Below are 19587 nucleotides of genomic sequence, written 5' to 3'. Positions count from 1 at the left end.
CGGGATATTTAAATTCAGTCTGAGCATCCTTTTATGAGAATTATCCCAACGTTCCTGCCGCACATTGATTGTGGGCGTTTTCTCCTCTCACTGTCGCTCTTCGGTATTATTGTCATTGTCACGTACCTTCCAGTTGTACGATTTTCGCATCCCTTTAGCCAAAATATCAATAGGTACCATTCCCGCACCTATGAATACTGTTTCGTCTGACGCTGTTCCGAATGCGCTAGTAACTTTTAATACGCTCAAGCGATACACAGCAAATATTAGACGAAATTGGTGCTGCGTATAGCAAACAGCTACTTAAAAGGGAAATGAAACAATCCGGACTGGCTTTCATCGCCACGTTTGGCATTCAGTCCAGGAGTCCCGCAGACAATGGGAAGTTCCTCCTTTGGGAGATCGTCTCTTTTGATCGCAATAGTATTTGCCTGGCTGTAAAAACAGAGTGGGCCTTGTCATAAAAGCATCACATTTTTGAAAATTTGCTCAGATTTTTTTCCGCCGTGCGGAGCTGTTTCACTGATTGTCGTCCCCTTCGAACGCTTGAAATGACTTGATGGCCTCCCTATGATTGAGGTTCATCGGATAAATCTCAATTATTATCCCCTGTTCACTTCAATTTTATTATCAATGCACTTACATTATTCCTCACATATGCGGAGTGTATATTTTTTTCCGCAAAATATAGGCTCGTGGGGTGCCAAATGACAGGTAGGTCTCAAGTAGTATTGAAACTGGCCTTAACTTTGGCATCAGTTGTAAAGCCTTCCTATATCCGATTAAATGAAATTTATAATATGTAGTATATTACTATATTTTACGGAAGTTGACAAGAGACCACCCTTAAGTTCCCCTATTATCATAAAATTCTGCAATAACATAGGCTATAATATAAAACATGATACTGGTGAAAATCCTACCATTACTGACTGAATTGGTCAAAGCTATCCCTGTAGTGTAAATTTACTATAACCCAACACATTAATTCCTCCTGTTGACACATATCTCTGCAAATTTAGACGCAGATACGTTTACCTAATATCGCTTATGGTGTTCGTGCTTTTCAAAATTACTAATGTTATTCGTATTGATACTTGCATTTTCCGAAGATTCCTAAATTATTTCCCACCTAACAGTTTTCATGTCATCTAGATTTATTTTGGGATGTGCTCAACTCGTATACTGTGTAGTACACAACGACGCGATGGTTGAGGGAGTAAAGCGGTAGTTTCGCTATCTCGTTGTCCTGGGTTCGAATCCCAGTAGTAATAGATATTTGTGTTCGTCTTATGTTTGTCTCACTGTTGTGAACTTAACACAACATTAAATGTATTGATAATGAAACCAAAATTCAGCCTCACTGAAAACAGGGGGGACAAAACAGTCCAGATAAGATAAAAAGAAATAGTCTTTTTACCTTCTGACATTGGTTAGTTTATCATTATTACTACTTCTCCCACACCGTATCGTTCTAATAGAAAGATAATGGAAACTTTCAACTAATTAAAAAAAAATAATTTGCCGTTTGTCTTTTTGTTTCTTTTCTTACTCCTACACTCTTCGATAATTGAGGGTAATAAAATAAACGCAAATTTTTTGAATGATTTTTTTTCAGACCACGTGCATAGAAACTTCGCAGCAATCGTAAAATGTCCAATTATAAAGAAATTCCCTTCGAAGTAAAACACGAAACCATAAGACAAGTAAATCTCTAATACACATTTCCAAACACACCCTTGTTAACTGTACCCATTCCATTTTAGTGGACTGAGTTCAAAATGGCAGTGCCATGGGGGCATATCTCTGGAAAGTGGTGGGGACCAAAGGATATTCGGCCTATTCTAGCACTTCATGGTTGGCAGGATAACGCCGGAACTTTCGATACTTTAATGCCTCTGCTACCGACTCATTTAGGTTTCCTCGCTGTCGACCTACCAGGGCATGGACTATCATCTCACTTACCGGAGGGAATGGTATATCACACAGTAGACTACGTCAAGCTAGTCCTTATGATCATTAAACAAATGAAATGGGATAAAGTTTCTATATTGGGCCATTCAATGGGTGGATTCGTCGGTCTTTGGTTTGCGGCCATGTTTCCGGATAAAATAGATTTGCTAATAACCATAGACAGTTTGAAACCATTACCACCCCCAAAAGAACATTTTTGGGGCTTCTGTGGAGGTCTGATCAGCAAAACTATGCTGTGTGACGAAAACAGTGCAAATGGCCAGGAACCACCATCCTATACGTACACCGAATGCATAGAACGGCTTTACGTCGGGGCTGAATCTATCGATAGAAGTAAATGCCCCTTCATATTGGCAAGAAATCTAAAGGAATCAGCTAAGTACCCCGGAAAATTTTACTTCTCACGCGATGCTCGCCTCAAATATATGAACGACGGCCTATGGCCGCATGAACATTATATGGTTTTAGCAGCCCACATGCGGATACCATACCTATTCATTGATGCGTCGGATGCTGCACCAAAGGAAACACCTAAAAATTTCAACGAGCTAATATCATCATTTAAGAAAAATTCATTATTTCAGTGCGAGGAAGTAAATGGCAGGCATCATGTCCATTTGAATGAACCTGAAAAAGTCAGCGGAATTATTAGCAGCTTTTTGATGAAGCATCGAATTTTGTTACATCAACAGTCAAAACTTTAAAAGTTCGGTATGTTTTTACTCCTAAATCTGAATGTTTTTTTCTAACATTTTTCTTTTCTAATACATGAACAAAATTTAATTCCACAATCTTAAATAGAAAATTGCAAACTTCCAGCGAAATAAATTATAGACAAATGTTTAAAATTACACCTCTCGTATATTCTTCATACAAGCCTTCCTGAAAAATCCTTGACAAATGAATTTCAGTAATGTTGCAAGTCCTTCATTTCTTTGATTATTCAGAATTCAGATTCAACAACTAAAAATACAATATAATGACTTTAAAAACGGTTTGCCAAAAAATAAACGCAATATTTCTCTCTTATTTGATAAAATTATGACCCCCACAATGAATTTTATTCACCGAGGTTCAGGACAAAAATTTAATCCACATTGTTGATCGGACTCGTTTTTAAGGTGATTAAAATCGATTCAAGGTTGTCTATCCACAACCGATTTTCTCGAAAACGGATGAACCGATTGTCACGAAATTTGGTGAGAACGGGTGGTGTGAATCTTTTTACATATAGCAAGTGGCATCATTTTGTTTTCGGTTTAAATGGGACTGGAGGGGAGGCGGGATTAGCTGAGTGGTTAGAGCTTGTTAGCACTGATGAAGGGAACAAGTGGTTCCCGAAATATCGGTATTTGCAACAATAAATATTTACACCAGCGAAAAAGAAAAAACAAGTTTTTTATTATTTCAAAGCTTCTTACTTTTGATAGGAAAGTGAGAGCTCAAAATGTGACCAACAAAAGGGAAAGCAGGTCTCGTTCTCAGAACCCATCCAAACCAAAAATCTGAAAAAAAATCACAATGATGGGCCTATACTAAATCTAGGCCCTAAAATACATACCGCTGCAATATCTGCACAAATTAAGTTAATAGTTACCATATTTTAGAAATTTACCGGAAACCCCCCTTAAGTTCATTCAAGAAGTATAAAATTTAGTAACAGTATAGGCGATAGTACAGGACATAATTCCTGAACGCAATGTAATAATAATCGTTGGCGCAACAATCTACATTGGAGCAGGGCCTTGAAGTGTGTTAGAGCACTTCATTCAAGACCGTAACGGTACACTAGAGGATAGCCTGTAGGAAGCAGTGTGGTCAGCGTTACGCTCGCCCGAGATTATTACCTTGATTTCACTCAGGTACTTGACAGTTGAGTCGACGGGTATCCGACGTCAAATCACGATACAAATCCCACTGGTGACCTCATGCAAGACGGTCAGATTGAATCTGAGTAAAACTGAATTTTTGACGACAAGTCCCTATGAAAGAGACACAATTACTGTCAGCGGCAGTGACCTGCCCAGAACTGAGTGATTTAAATATCGACTATAAAAGGCAATGGACGGTGTCTTGCGGTAATGGAGACGAAGATGTTGCGTTGGACTAGTGGCGCGACACGTTTTGATCACATCCGAAATGAGGATATTCGCGATCGATATGGGGTTGCACCAACCGTGGAAAAATTGCGAGAGAGGCGTCTTCAATGGTATGGTCACGTAATTTGCGCCAACGAGAATTTACTTGCCAAGATTGATCCGAACATCGAAGTCGATTGCATCCAGATTAGGCATAGGGTCAAATGGCGAGGTCGATCACGACGAGCCGATCCCGCTTGTGAATGGTACAAAGGCTGAAGAAAAAGAAGAGTGTAACTATTATTAACAAAATTATTGAAAATTGAATTTCTGCATTTCACGTAAATTTATTACACTCGAAGACGTGTATGACGTCATCATCATATAAAGTGCATAGGGCAAAGTGGAAATGCGCCAAGATGCGCTAGATTCACAGAGTTTCCAATGTTTTGTCTCTTTTATTCATTCCATGACATTCAGATCCATAATCGTAATAATAACCATTAAAAGTAAATCTTGTGAGGATGGAGCCAAATCTAAACATATCATTATGGCCAGTAACAGATATACTTGTATAAGCTCGCTTTTAATTTGCATAAACTTAGTTTTCAACAGGTATTCAATCGATGCGTCTCCACTTCTGGTTTACTCCTGCTTTCATGTGTCCGCAAATGCCGTGACCGTTAACTAATCAACGATGAGAGAATTCTCTTGTCTTGCATATGACTAAAAAATCATTTTAGTTGCAAATATCGGACTTCAAAAAAACTTGCAAATTATCGATGAACAGATTTAAAATCTTACTGAGTCGTTGCATAAACCCCCCTGCCCTGACCATACAGGCACACAATCGCTGTCGATTCCTGACATTATGTTTCCGCTCCCACACAACTTTCCGAGAAGCTTGCACTCCCACTCTACAGCTCTGCACGACGTATGTAGTGCTAAGGGAACCCATTTGATGGACACCCAGCGATAGTGGATTCCATTGCATGGCATAACCCGTAATGGAGTTTCACCCCTTCTCACCCCTATCGCTTCCAGCTTCGCATTTCCAACTTCTGAAGCATCACGTTCACGACTAGCTGACCCTTACGCTCGCGAAGTTCTTCAATTATAATTGTCTCGAGCGAAAGTACCCCAATGATACGACGCGGACATAAGTTGATGAAAGCTTGGAACACGTAAGTAACGGTACTACTCCCATATAGCAACAGAAACCAACACAAGGAAGACGTTTCCGCCGAATAATCTCAACTAGACGTTGGAGTAGATCTAGAATCTAGAGACAAGATTTTAGAGAAAGCAGCCGAAGCTGATTTAGCGTTTAGTTCGGTGCTTTTGTCACCAAAAAACACTTCCTAGCTGTACAAACTATTCGAAGCCTTCCATGTTCTGCCTGTTTATATATATAGAAATATTGTGATGATCAGTCAGACTGAGAAACTGGACTTTTAACTGTTGAAGCGGTTTTTTTTATTTCCTTCTCTTTTAAAAAATAGAAGAATTGTGATTTCCGCCAGAGTACCAAAGGCAAGTTATTATCGTTATAACAAGAATTTACTTGCGTTTTCATTACCCAACTATAGACAACAATGGAACTTTTTGACAGTCCGAACGAGTTACCGTTATTTTCGGTTGCATCAATCGAATTTTCAGCTTTATAATCAAATCAAAAATAGCCTAGGTAGTTCAAACCAAAGACGACCAAATCAGAACTATTTTTTTCACTTCGGAATTGATGAGTCCCACATCCGTCATCCACTTAATGGCGAACCCCACCATTTGTGAGAAAGTTGGGTGCTAGCCCAAAACAAAGAGGTCCGTAAAGCGAAAACAGTGACAGCAAGCTGCTCTTCGAGTAGATTCCCTCTATCCGGAAACGAAAAATTTAGACCTTTTGCGAAGGTTTTTAGAATATCATGACTTGTGTCCGTGTCCTTCTCTGTTATAATTCGTTTCAAAGCCCATAATTGTGTGGTTCATCTTTTTTGAAGAATACCATCTTCCTCCTATAATTCCGTCGACTGTTAACCTGCTCACGGTCCGTAGCCTTTGGTAAATGAAAACACTCGTGCTGTGCATTATAGCAAAGAAATAGTCCTCTAACACGCTACCCGCAGCAACCAACAACACGCAAGTAGAACGGCGTCTTTGTCTTTATTATTTTTTCTAAAGTAATAGTAAGAAACATTTATTCCAAAGCCTGTAAACATAACCTTTTGAAAAGACCTCGCTCCAGACGATGCTTTTCATTCACTTATCTCCTTTTGTGTCGCCTGGAAATGCTTCTCTGTATCAATTCCTAAATTCTTCGCAAGAGTAACTATTTCCAAATTAGAAGCTTCTAATTTTATTTTATATGAACTGATGAGCGCCTTTCATCGTTTCAAATCATCGACACCCTGAGAGATGCCTCTAAGACTTTCTACCATTCGCTGTCAGATGGCGCTTCCGGATCTTAACTCCTTAAGTTTTCCTTGCAAATTCACTGCAACCCAAAATATTAAATATTAATATCACATTAACGTGACATGCTACATTACGAGTGACGTACAAATGGGATAGTTCTACACTCAAATATGCTTACATAAGAAACAAGCAAAACCGTTCATACCTGAAGCGTCTAGTTTCCGGTTTGTTAACTTGTTTCCTTCTTCGAACAGAGTTTCTCGACTGTGTTCAACTGTAGCGTTATGAGTTAGATATGTTACAAACGAGACAAATGCCCACTCAAATATTCTTATATACAGAAATACACAAAACCTTTCCTACCTGGATCGTTCAGCTATTGGTTTCTCGACTTGTTTCCTTCATTCCTGTCTTCACATTATGGTTAGCAGTTTTTAGCGTTATCATTTATACCAAATAAGGTTCTACCAGGTGTACTCCTAATTAATTTTCGGTTTTTTCGATAGATGGCGTTCTATGTTTTGTGTCGCTGTTGGTCGTACATACCTGTCATTTTGTTTAGTTGTTGTCGAGTGTCTAAACTGCGTTGAGGTTTCCCCACAAAATTCCTCCAGCATATTTTTATTGCGCGTCAAAAATGTGGGCGTACGTACCGAATTTCGAGCATATGCGCCATGCATTGCTTTTCATGTTCAATCAAGGAAAAAAAGTGTCCGAGAGCCACTGTGCACTTGTGGAAGTTTATGGCGATCGTGCATTATAATAATAATCGTTGGCGCAACAATCCATGTTGGATCAGGGCCTTGAAGTGTGTTAGAGCACTTCATTCAAGACCGTAACGGTACACTAGGAGGCAATGTGGTCAGCATTGCGCTCGCCCGAAATTATTACCCTGATTTGACTCAGGTACTCATTCACAGCTGAGTCGACTGGTATCCGACGTCAAATCACGATACAAATTCGACTGCCACCAGTGAGATTTGAACCGCGACCTTCCGTACAGCAGCCTTGTGCTCTAACCACTCATTGTGCATTAACACTTCGAATATGTGAAACGTGGTTTCGACAATTCAAAAATGGAGATTTCGACCTGAACGACGCCGCACGCTCCGGCAAGCGAAAATCGTTTGATGACGCCGAATTGCAAGTATTATTGGATGAAGACAACACCCAAACGCAACGACAGCCTGCAGATACGTTGGGAGTTGAACAGCAAACAATTTCGAAACGTCTGCGAGGCATGGGAAAAATTCAGAAGTGTGGAAAGTGAGTGCCGCATGAACGGACCGAGAGACAAATGGAGAACCGAAAAGTAACGTGTGAAATTCTGCTTCAACGGTACAAAAGAAAGCCTTTTCTCCATCGTATTGTTACGGGCGATGAATAGTGGATTTCCTTGGAGGACCCTAAACGCAACCAATCGTGGCTGAGTCCAGATGAAGCATCGACATCGACGGCACGACCAAATCGTTATGGTCGGACGGTCATGCTGTGTGTGTGGTGCGACCAGACCAGTGTGATCAACTTTGAACTGCTGAAACTCACTACAAACAACAAATGAAAGAGATTTGAGCCGAGCGTTTGCGGAGAACCGACCAGAATATCAAGAAAGACAGAAGAAGGTGATTTTGCTCCGCGACCATGCACCATCGGATAAGTCGAAAATCGTTCGCGACACGCTGGGAAAACTCAACCGGGAGGTGCTTAACCATGCGGCTTAGTCACCAGTCCTGGCCTCATCGGATTACCACATCTTTGCTTCTTTGGCCCACGTAGTTTCTGAAAAGCGCTTCGACTCCCACGAAAATTTGCGGAAATAGCTCACTGAGTGGTTCACCTCCAAAGACAGACAGTCCTACTGGTGTGATATTCACAAATTATCAGAAAGGGGGACAAAATGTGTAGAAAGCGATGGAAAATATTTCGAATAAAATAACTATTGCGGTTCCCTTGGAATTATGTGTTTTATTCACAAAAAAACGGAAATTAATTATGAGTATACCTGGTAATTGATTGCTCGCCCGCGGCTTAAACTAGGTAGGCCAAGCTAGCAAATTTTTTTCTTAAGGATTGCTTTTTAAGGTTTTGTTTGTAAAACAAAACCTTATTAAAATCGGTTTACTGTCTGTCTGTCTGTCTGTCTGTCTGTCCGTCACACGCATTTTTCTCGGAGACGGTTATAGCGATTGACACCAAATTTGGTAGAAAGGTGGGAACTGTGAACGCTCACGCATATTGTGAGTTACATCCTCTTACGACGAATTTAAGGGGGGGTCCCCATACATGCAAAAGGAGGGTGTAAATTTTTTTTTCATCAAATATGGTCATGTGGGGTACCGAATTAAAGGTCTCGGTTAGTACTTTTTGAAGCCCGTATTAGTTTTGACTTTTGCTGAAAAGCTGGGCAGTGCGGGGGGTTGAAAGTGGTCATTTTTTTAACGAACCCATTCTTAGGAACTACTCAACCGAAAAATCTGGAAAAAATCAGGGGGCTGCCACTATATGGTGCTTAGGCTCCGAAATACCCTCCATATCGATACCTGTTCAAATAAAGTTAATAATAGTATATTCCTATAATTTTTAGTAATTGACAGGAAAACCCCCCTTAAGTTCACCGTAGAATCACAAAATTTTGCAGCAATATAGGCAACAGTATAGATCATGATCCTGCCAAATTTGGTGAAAATCGCACTATTGCTAACAAAGTTATACTAGGTCAAATCAGCGGTCCTCTGCAAATTCAAGACTATGAATGTCAATATCACTTGAAAGTGGGTATTTTCAAATAATATATGCATATTTTACATGCTAATGGGACAAATGCACACCCAAATCTCAGCTTAGCTTCCGGTTTCCCGACTTGTTTCTAGTGGAAAATGGAATATTGTTTAACCTATCCTTTGGGCCAGGAATGTACCGCATAAGTGTAGATAATTTCGCTGTAAGACAACTGAAACTGAAAGTTTGGCTACGTTGTTTTGGCATACATCCAGCCACAATGATTTGCGAAACAATGCTGAATAAAAATGGCACACGAGCTATGCGTAATCTGTCGAAAAAAGTCCATAAAAGGCCCAAATGAATTAATTGTTGTCATTTACTTCTTGTTTGGTTTTACGGTTGAGATTGGAAATGAAACGGTATCGTCATGCGAGCCGGGAGTAACTTGGTTTATTGTGTGCCCCCACATCGTAATTAATTTAAAATAACCCAAAAGCCACCGAAGGAACACCGACATAAAAACTGCAACAAAGATTTTAGTTGAACAGTTCACGTAACTATCCTAAATGGATCCCATGTATGAAGAATATTTGCATTCCAGGAGGGCAACAAATGGCGCTCGTTCAAGAAGGAAGGGCAAGTTCGAGTTAGTTGGACGTGCTTCGTAATGAAGTTCCACGCCAGTTCCACAAGTGAGGAAGAATGGAGTGATTTCATAGGATAGAAATTTATATATCTCAGCAAATATCTGCTGATGTTTTCCACCTCCAGTTTAAAACAATTTGACCATATTACCATATCAGCAGTAGATTCACTTTTGGCCTTCTGGATGTGGGGATAAAATGGATTCTTATACCAAACTTGAAAGTCAGCCTTTATTTTATGATTCCTAATTTTCGCTTACTCGCTGCATCCGCGTATACCCACAGGAGTGATGAATCTCCATGACTCGAAGCTGAACTGTGTTATTTAACAGTCAGAAAGATATCTTTCTATGCGGTTGATGGATATCTCAACCAACATGCCAAATCACAGCTGCCCACGAAAGTAATACATGAAAACTGTGATATCGCATTGGTTTTCATGAAGTGCTCCATAGTGTGCGAAGCAGAAATATCGTAAAATCTCAAGCGACAAACAACATATTTGGTTTCGATAATTTCTCTGCAAACAACTAGTTCAGAACGATTTCTGAATCTGTCTGTTAAAAGCATGCTTCATCTGGTACACATAGATTCGGTTTCAATCACTGCACAAGCTGCACAAATTCTCACCTCATCCGATTTCGATACACCTTAGATTCTGGTGTAATAGTGGTATTGGAATCATTAGAAATAACGGGCCGAACAAGTGAGCGATATCTGCTTCCGAGCAAATTTCGTATCAATAGTGTTAACCGTTTCTGAGGGAATGGGCGTGGCAGGCAGAAGGAGGGACAGACAGACAGACAGTTCTCAACAAAACCTTAAGAATGGAAACCGTAAGAAGGTGGCGGATAATTCATGTTGAATAGATAGTCCGGTACATAGGCTGAAGTAGTATCTGGTTTTAATTATAATAGTTATACAAAGAAAGAATCAATTAGAAATCGTAATGGCGACGAGAATGATTTTCTTCATATGAGCTAAATTGTGAAACTCGCTTCTGAATCACCCAAACTTGAGTCTTTGGTGAGTTTTCTTTCAAGCTGGAGAAAATGGTGCACTGCGTTGTCCTTAGATACACCCATTCATGCAAGATCTTGTTGGAAAAGTAGTTTCACATTGAAACGCCTATTACTCAAACTTCACCGTTTCCACAAATTGCTTTTCTGACCTTATTTCTTGCTGAGTTATCGTAGAGTGGTCTTCTGATTCTTCTTGTTTCCAGAATCGTTCCATTTATTTATGCAGTCGGCATGCCGTCAATATTGAGGATTGTATACATGACATCCGGTGTGCTAGATATTGTTATTCGAACAGCAATTATCCACCTAAATATTCTACTCTGAAGTAGTAATAATACTTTTGGCAGGCGTATTTGAACCAAAAAGTCAGTAGCTCATTATATATGTCTGCCCCAGGAAATACTTCAATACGATCACCATGGCTGAGTTGCGGAACATCTGACTAATAGTGGTGCTATGCAGCTTCTGGGTTGGTTGTGCGGAGATTGCCTGTGACAACAGAATGGAATCTAATTGCCTCTTAAAACTTGGTACTCTTATTAATTTCAAAGATAACTCAACCTTTCGGTGTGTTAGTTGCACGCCTCTGCATGAGCATTGAGTTCGTATATGATGTTTTACCAAGAAGAATCCTAGTTTTCTGGTGATAACTTCAGTTGTATTAGTAATCTCGGAACCGGTATCCACTTCTCCAAATTGTATTAAATTAAGGAAGGAACTAAGTCTCCTATTTGGAAAATTAAATTTTCTTCCTTCGTTTGGCGGAATTTATCTGTATTCCCATTTAAGCTTCCTGCAGTGCCCTTAAAATCCAATGTTTTAACGGTAACTTTGATATGAATACTCTAATAGGTCAACCTTGAATAATTTTCAGATAATCTAAACGATCATGGGAAGCAAACGTCAATCGGAACGAAGAGAGGTAAGAGTGCATATTTTGTGCTCTCACAAATAAAATTAAAAAAAATCCTTTCACCAGTGCACCGAAGTTCAGATTGAAATGCCATGGGGTCACATTTCGGGCAAATGGTGGGGACCACAAAATAGGCGTCCAATACTCGCTTTGCATGGTTGGCAGGACAACGCTGGAACGTTTGATACACTCATCCCATTACTCCCTCCGCATATCGGCATTCTAGCTATTGATCTACCTGGTCACGGATTTTCTTCACGTTTACCCGACGGACAAATATATCACCTCTCAAGCTATCTTTATGTTATAATCATGATCATGGAAAAGTATGATTGGGAACAAATTTCACTTCTTGGACACTCGTTGGGTTCCATGCTAGCCTTCCAGCTGGCAGCAATTTTCCCAGACAAAGTTGATCTAGTGATCGGTTTGGATGCGTATAAGCCTATAACATTTCTAGAGGTCAAATTTACATCGGAGACACGAAGTCACATCAGTGCCTTCCTTACTGCTGATGAGAGAAATCGCAATAATAGTGAGCCTCCTAGTTACTCGTACGATGAGTGCATTGAGAAATTATTCATTGGAGGTGGGAATTCAATTAATCGTGATAAATGCTGCTATATTGTGAACAGGAATATACAAAGATCTACTAAATACCCAGATAAGTACTACTTCACTCGAGACAGCCGCTTAAAGGCCTTCGATTTCGGTGTATGGCCAAAGGAGGTATATAGTAGTTTACTCGCGGATATTAAGTGTCCCGTGCTATTCATCAAGGCGTCAGGATCGAAAAGCACTGATTCAACCGTATTTCGTGAGCACCTGGCAGTAATGAAGAAAAATCCACTGTTTGAATTCCAACAGGTAGTCGGTACGCATCATGTGCATTTGAATGAACCCCATAAAGTGAGTGGAATGATCAACCAATTCTTATTGAAGTATATCGGGACAATATCGAAACTTTAACTCCTGTGAGCTATTAATATTTGAATCCAATTATTTTACAAATGGGGTTAATTATGTTTATCCAAACAAAAAAATCAAATAGAAAATTTCAGTAAGCATTCATTTCAAAATGCACTAAATATCCCTTTATTCTACATACATTTTCCGTTCTGATATTGCCACGTTATAGATTTCAAAATATATATATTTTGTAATAAAGGAAGGAAGCTGGAAGTATGGTGTTTCAGTTTTTATAGTTTTTTTTTTATATATAAAACTATGAGGTAGTCAGATAGGTAAATGTAGTCACTCGACGAAACACAGGCACAGATACGGCACAGAACTGGGCTACCGAACAGAGAGTGCATGATAGTCTGACCTTCTTTATTATAACTTCATCAGTATGTATTATTGGAGATGGTGAATATGGCGACATGGTCCCCTATTAGACAGAGTGCCTTCAATTCCTCCTCGATTTAGCAAATTATATTCTGCTCCTCAATACAGTCAGGAGGACGTAGACTACGCACGCCAGGCCCTATGTCGGCCCTTGTCGTGGTAAGTAGCCGGGAGTAGTTCACTACTACACTAAGAATTTCCAAAACATTACTATGAAAATTAAGGACTTGTACTCTCCATTTTGTAAAATGGCACAGACTTCGAATTAAGTCGCGGATTTTGAAGACCTCCCCAGATTCCATGGGGCAGCATGAAAAAGTCTATAAAAGATATGCGTTCCACTTGAGTGGAAAGCCTACACTTAGTGCCTACACGGGCCTGAGAATAGCTGGTCTATGCAAAGGATCCGTTTCCAAAAATGCGTTCCACTTGAGTGGAAAGCCTACACTTAGTGCCTACACGATGCAGCCACCCATAAATGAGAACACAACAACTCCGTAAAGCGGAATGAGAACATGGGCGCTGCTGCAATATCCCGAGAAATAGGGCGCAAGTAAACGAACCACCGGCGAAATAAGCTGATAACACTTCTTAACTAGTGACGGTTTTTTATCACATACATATGAGACTACATTTATGTTTAAAGACCTAAAGCTTAGTTAAATTACTCTGGAGCATGCCTAATCTTCTTGGCTTCTACTGGCGGCAAAGTTCCCCCAGAGGTCGCCTACGTCCCGGAGGCTACCGAGTAACTAGTTTTGTCCCAGTAGCTAACAGCATACCTGCGTTCCAGATAGAAGCCTTAAAAAAGCTGAGAAAGAGCGAACTGCGTGCAACCTATACAGATCGGAACACACTGGGAATCCTCAGGGCCATCCACAGACGTCAATGGGGTGATGTGAGCCTAGCTCTGTCAAAGTAGTAATTCTAGCGTGCATCAGGAGCACAGCCAGACAAAGAGGAAGTGTCGCAAATTATTGAGGACTCATGGACGTGGAAAACAACTGCATAATCTCGAAGTGCTGCTGCTCCGGAGAAAACAAGGTGTTAAAACTGAGCAAGTATCCTTGCTAGAATCGAAGAGAAAAGGGTTATCAGAAAATGCGCGACAATTTTGAAACACGTGCGGTCTACAATCTACCTCCAGAAAAACGTTGGTAAAGGCGTGAAAAACGGGCTGATGAAACTGGAAGAAGTCCTGAACCACATCTCCTTCTACAAGTAAACACGGTCAGCAACGGAAAGCGCATGAAACAGGCTTCCTGCTGAAGACACCATAAACGCCGAACAAATCGCAGATAGTCGGTTACAAAGGGATCTGGAAAAAAACCGAAGACAGGAAGATACGTCTAAAGAAGACTTCATCCAAGTTGCCTCTAGTGCTAAGAAAAGAAGGATGGAAGGAGACAGCACACCAAATACAAAGAAGCGAAGAGCTAGACCGTCAACTCTGCCTACGAAAGGCAAGGAATTTACGAAAGTTCTCAACAAAATGCGCTATAAGATCAATCTCAAAGACAACGAAGTAGAGGTGTCTTCCATCCAGAAAACGAAAGGCGGCGGAGCACACGCTGAGTTAGGAATAGGTCCGAAGACAATGAACATGAGTACGCTGTGCGGAGCAATCAAACAGCTACTGGGGGAGAAGACTCTAGTCTCTAATCTATACCTTACATACGAGATCTTGGCTGTCTGGCAGAAAAGGTAGAAGTAGAGGAGGACATCAAGCGTTCAGTTCAGTTCAGAGGTAACGAATGCCCGGATAGGTATCATCTCTTTGAATTCTCCCAAAAAGTCACCGTGGTAACTGCTTCTAAGCAATACACAAGGAAACTCCTAACTCCTTAACAACGAGGAAAACTAGAATTGTTTGGGTAGTGTGCAGGGTACTAATGCAAGTGTAACAGGTGCCTAGACTATGGGCACACGTCTACAACCTGTTAGGAATCTGATACGAGTTTTAGCATGTCGCAGATAAGGCCAGGTAGGCCACAAAACGAAAAGGAGGTTTGTGTTCACTGTAGAAATCGTGATTCGTCTGGTGAGAGCGTTACACACAATGCTGGCTGGGGCCGGGGTGCAGACTTCAGAGTGGAACTGGAGAGGGCTAGCACGCGGGTAACATGTTCTGCATCAATAACATGCACCGGAGTGCAACTACTCACGGGTTGCTAGTTCATTTCACTATGGAGCTAGAAGCTAATCAGCCAACAGTACCTTTGTTGGTTGGGAAAGCTTCAATGCCAGGACGCTAGAATATGGGATAGAAGGTCAACATCAAGACAACAGGCAGAGCTGCACTAGTACAAAGTACATTGAACTTCTCCACATCCTCCGGACAAGGCAGCATGAAGAACATCACCGAAAACAAGAAGAAATAATATCGACGACAAGATACAACCCTGGCCAATGCACGAGAGGAGCACTCACTCTTCGGAATCTTAACGATGTTTGGGTGACTCAGCGTTTACAACGCTAGGCTGTTCTGCAGAAGATTGCGGTTTAAATTTCATTGGTGGCAGTAGATTTATATTGTGACTTGACGTCGGATACCAATCGACGCAGCTGTGAATAAGTACCTGAGCCAAACAGGATAATAATCACGAGCAAGCACCATGTTGAACACATTGCCTCCTATAGGGTACTGCAATCCTAAAATCCGCTCTTAGTTTGACGTCATCCCACTCAGAAGATTGAAAGATCGATCCTTGAAGTCAGGTAGAGTCAGCCCGCAATCTGCCTTACAAACAGCCGCATGCAAGGGACTCGCCTATTCTTTGCGCGCGTCGCGAATCGACTTGGCGAGATGTTTTACCGCCATGTCAACCAAGCCCCAACCTGCGATTACACGAGGCGGGTTCATCCGCTCCAGTTTTCGTCCATGAAATATTCCGATTGCATAACCCAATGAAGGAATAAAGAATACATTCAATGTGCTTATCTTATTATTCCCCGAAAGACACAATTTCAGCACCGGCTTTAATTGGCCCAAGAATTCGGTTACTAGAGCATGCTTCAGATCACCAACTCGAACATGGATTCCTTACAGAACAGCACCAGCTTAATATCATCTAAATACATGAAGCTCGCACTCAGCACGTAGGCCATACTTTATTGCGAAACCATGCTTTTCGGTAACCATGAAAAGCAGTTCAGTGCGATGCAAAACCAAAGGAGACTCAATGAATCTCCTGGAAACAGCCCCTCCGTATACGGGTAAGCTCAAAGGGGTGTTGGTACCCTCAAATGAATACACTGATGTGGTGGTAATGCCACCCTTCCATGAGTGTCACAAAAACCTTTTTTAGTTTCCGATCAATGCGATTTAGATGTAGAACATCAATTAGTCAGGTGTGCGGGACGCTGTCAAAAGCCTTCGCATAATTGATATAGCAACTAAATAGATTTCTTTGGCATAGTAGCATGGCGGGTGCTTTTGGTGGTAATCCATTCAGCATGCTGAACGGGTCATCCCCAAAGTCCACTCCATTATTCTTCTGCTTCCATTACTGAAAACTGCACTGTCTGGACGCTCTGTTGGGATTAGTTGAACGATCTGAAAAGTTCCACTGGTTCCTCGCGTACGTTGCATTCTGGACACGATTGGAGCGATTTTGGCCATATGGTCGTAACCGACTGCAAAAGATAGAAAGTTTCTATCTTAGTATGTCCAGAATTTCAACCACGGGTGTCTCACTGCGGACGGCATAACTCTGGTTAACCCTCTGTACTTTATTCTTCACCCGTCTGCTGGCAATGCCCGAGCTGATTTGAGTCAGTCTAGCAAAGTCCTGCCTTAGTTAGTTCCGCCGACGTTAAAGACGAATTTTCCATGGTGGATCTCTTCGGTAACTCAAACCAATCACGCGAAAGCACTACAATACGCAAAAGATTATAGTTGCAGCAGCGACATATCAGCACACAGTCACGATGCAATCTCATTATCAATTTGAGATAGAAATCTCGAAGTTGCTGCAGATGGAAAGGGCCTGAGAATAGCTGGTCTATGCAAAGGATCCGTTTCCAAAAATTTATACACGCTCTTTGGAATTCGTCCCAAACTTTAGCGGAAACTTCAGCCAGACGATGAAGAAGTTCATTTTATCCGAACCTGCTGCGCCACAAATTGTGCTGGAGCAGGGGATGCCATGCTCCCCACCATCGTGGCGCCTAGACGTCAAACCGCTCCATGATTAGCAATTTCAACGCCGTGCTGTCCATTACGGGAGCCCGACACAGTCACCATGACAGACGAATCGCGCCGAATATCCATGCCGGACCCAAAATTCGTCTCCCTCCTCATTTTTAGATTTGCATTTTATATCTAACTGACAGGTTTGGTAATAGTTTCCTTAGTGGGTAATCTGCAAGACTGCAAAGTTTCTACACTTTCCTAACTTACCCCCTGAGACACGCTGCGTATTATTATAATTAACACCATATTATTATTATTATTAACGATGATGCCTTGTTCCACTCTCTAGGAAAGATCCCAGATTCCCAAGATTTCGATATAAGTGGAAGTAGCAGATTTGCAGAAACTGGAGAAGCAGCACATGCTTCGGCTGCCATTTCTTCCATAAGACGCAGAATTTCACCGAATGTGAAACGGTTAAAAACCGTGGTGAAGTGTTCTTTACACCAATTTAGCGGCTCATTATCATAGACTAGGTATTGACCATTAGCGCCCCTCACAGGACCATCGAAAGATTTGCTACCACATGCAAGTTCCTAGGTGATATGACCAGCATAATAAAAAATTCCCTTTTGTCACGTCGCATACTACGCTCAACTTCCCAAGAAAAGAAATTTTTTATTGCATGTTCATCAATATTCTTAGACGGGCGGTTCAGGTTATCTGCCGTCCAATCTGCGCATAGCTCTCCCACTGTCGAGCGACAGCTAGAACAAATAAACGTCTGAAATTGAACTTGAGAAGTCGTGGTTGTCCAACCCTGCGAGAAGCAGGGGACGCAAAAGCGACCATTAGATGATAATCCATTTTAAGGCCAATGTCAGGGCCTCTCTTGTTATGCACTCTGATTGCCCATACAGTATTAGTATATCTAAACCTAACTGGCTTTATGTGCCTATATCGAAACGATGGTTGCGGCAAAAATCGACAAACCTCCTCCCATCATTATCGTCATGGTCACCAAGACCGTGTTTCCATATCACATGTCCCAGCAAAGTGTTGTCAGAGTTTGCTTTGACCTTCAAATCACCCACCTCGATCACAATGTCACCTTTAGTAAACCTCTCCTGAACTGCATGTAATTGCTCATAGAAAACATTCATCTCCACTCAGTTGGTGCATAGCACTGTATATTTATTATGTTCCTTAACGAGAACCGAAATCATGTAGTCAAGATCCTTTCAGAAACTTACTCCCAGATCAGAGATCAGAAGGAGAGGAGTACTCTCTAGAGTTCCACCATCTCACTTCACTTAGGCCCAGAATGTTCACCTTATATAACAGAAATTTTAGCTCGAGTTGTAGAAAGCGAGCATTCTGGGACCTTGGATATCGTTGGGCGTGCACAAATTCCAGAAACCAATCGTAGTCCGTTTTCGATAGCCTAAGATCGTGGCCGTGAGGTTAGTCCCCATTCAAGGCCTTGTTGACGTTTCCGCAGCAGTAAAGTTTCGAAATTTCTAATTTCTATTCCTTTTAGTCGCATTTTACGACAAACAGGAAATACTTTGAATGTATTATTACACCCAGCCGCACAGGGAAAGGCAAGGAACATGAAGGAATGTCCTAAAATCTTTAGCGAACGATTTTAGATTGGTTTGCTTTCTGTGATTTCTGCTTGATCATATAGAAACAATATGCAACTATCCGGGCAAACATTGTTATTCTAAAAATTATATTTGGTTGTTCTCTCAGTGAGCCTTAAGCAAACAGATCAGGAGCGAAATACAAAAATACTCATATTAAACACCATAAAAGTTGAATGGATCATCGGATCCTTCTATAGTATCTTGACTGTTTTACCACCAGGATTTGACGAAAATTATACATTTTCGGAGAGACTATTGCGTAAGCAGGTAGGGTTGAATAAAACATCCAAAAGTCTGATCCTTCAAGTGTGGTAACTGGATATTAAAAGAACGGTGGTCTCACCAAGAAAAAAATATGAGACATTATTAGAGGGTTATGATGAACTGATTGATACCATTACCGATGAAGGACTCTGAATTGTATCAATTTAAAGAGGGAAGGATTGATAGAGTAATTCAATGTTTCCAATTGGTTATGGTAATCTTAAAATATCCCTTCACCCCTATGTGACACTAAGCGCTACCATCTTTTTCCAATCTTTTAACGGAAACTTTGCTATGAATGCTCTAATGGGTCAACCTTGAATAATTTTCAGATATTCTAAACGATCATGGGAAGCAAACGTCAATCGGAACGAAGAGAGGTAAGAGTGCATATTTTGTGCTCTCACAAATAAAATTTAAAAAAAATC

General features: G+C 41.0%; 1 protein-coding gene across 14 annotated transcripts in view; it reads left to right on the top strand.

The window, feature by feature from the left end:
* The window catches only part of LOC119647948 (probable serine hydrolase), a 94470-nt gene that overhangs the window by 54748 nt on the left and 20135 nt on the right, over positions 1–19587 (top strand). For 2 of the 14 annotated variants that reach the window (XM_038049324.1, XM_038049322.1), the window contains exon 2: positions 19492–19539. The exons of 7 other annotated variants lie outside the window; for them this stretch is intronic. In XM_038049324.1, the coding sequence (XP_037905252.1) occupies positions 19507–19539 (33 nt within the window). In that variant the 5' untranslated portion in view covers positions 19492–19506. Of the gene's footprint in view, positions 1–1618; positions 1707–1766; positions 3171–11725; positions 11774–11830; positions 12941–19491; positions 19540–19587 lie in introns of those variants that run through there. 5 more of the 14 variants (XM_038049320.1, XM_038049328.1, XM_038049325.1 and 2 more) reach the window with 5 other exon arrangements.

This window comes from Hermetia illucens, chromosome 2, assembly GCF_905115235.1.
Source record: "Hermetia illucens chromosome 2, iHerIll2.2.curated.20191125, whole genome shotgun sequence".
Lineage (NCBI taxonomy): Eukaryota > Metazoa > Arthropoda > Insecta > Diptera > Stratiomyidae > Hermetia > Hermetia illucens.
Note: the sequence above shows the minus strand (reverse complement) of the source record. Positions and strands in the feature narration are given on the sequence as shown.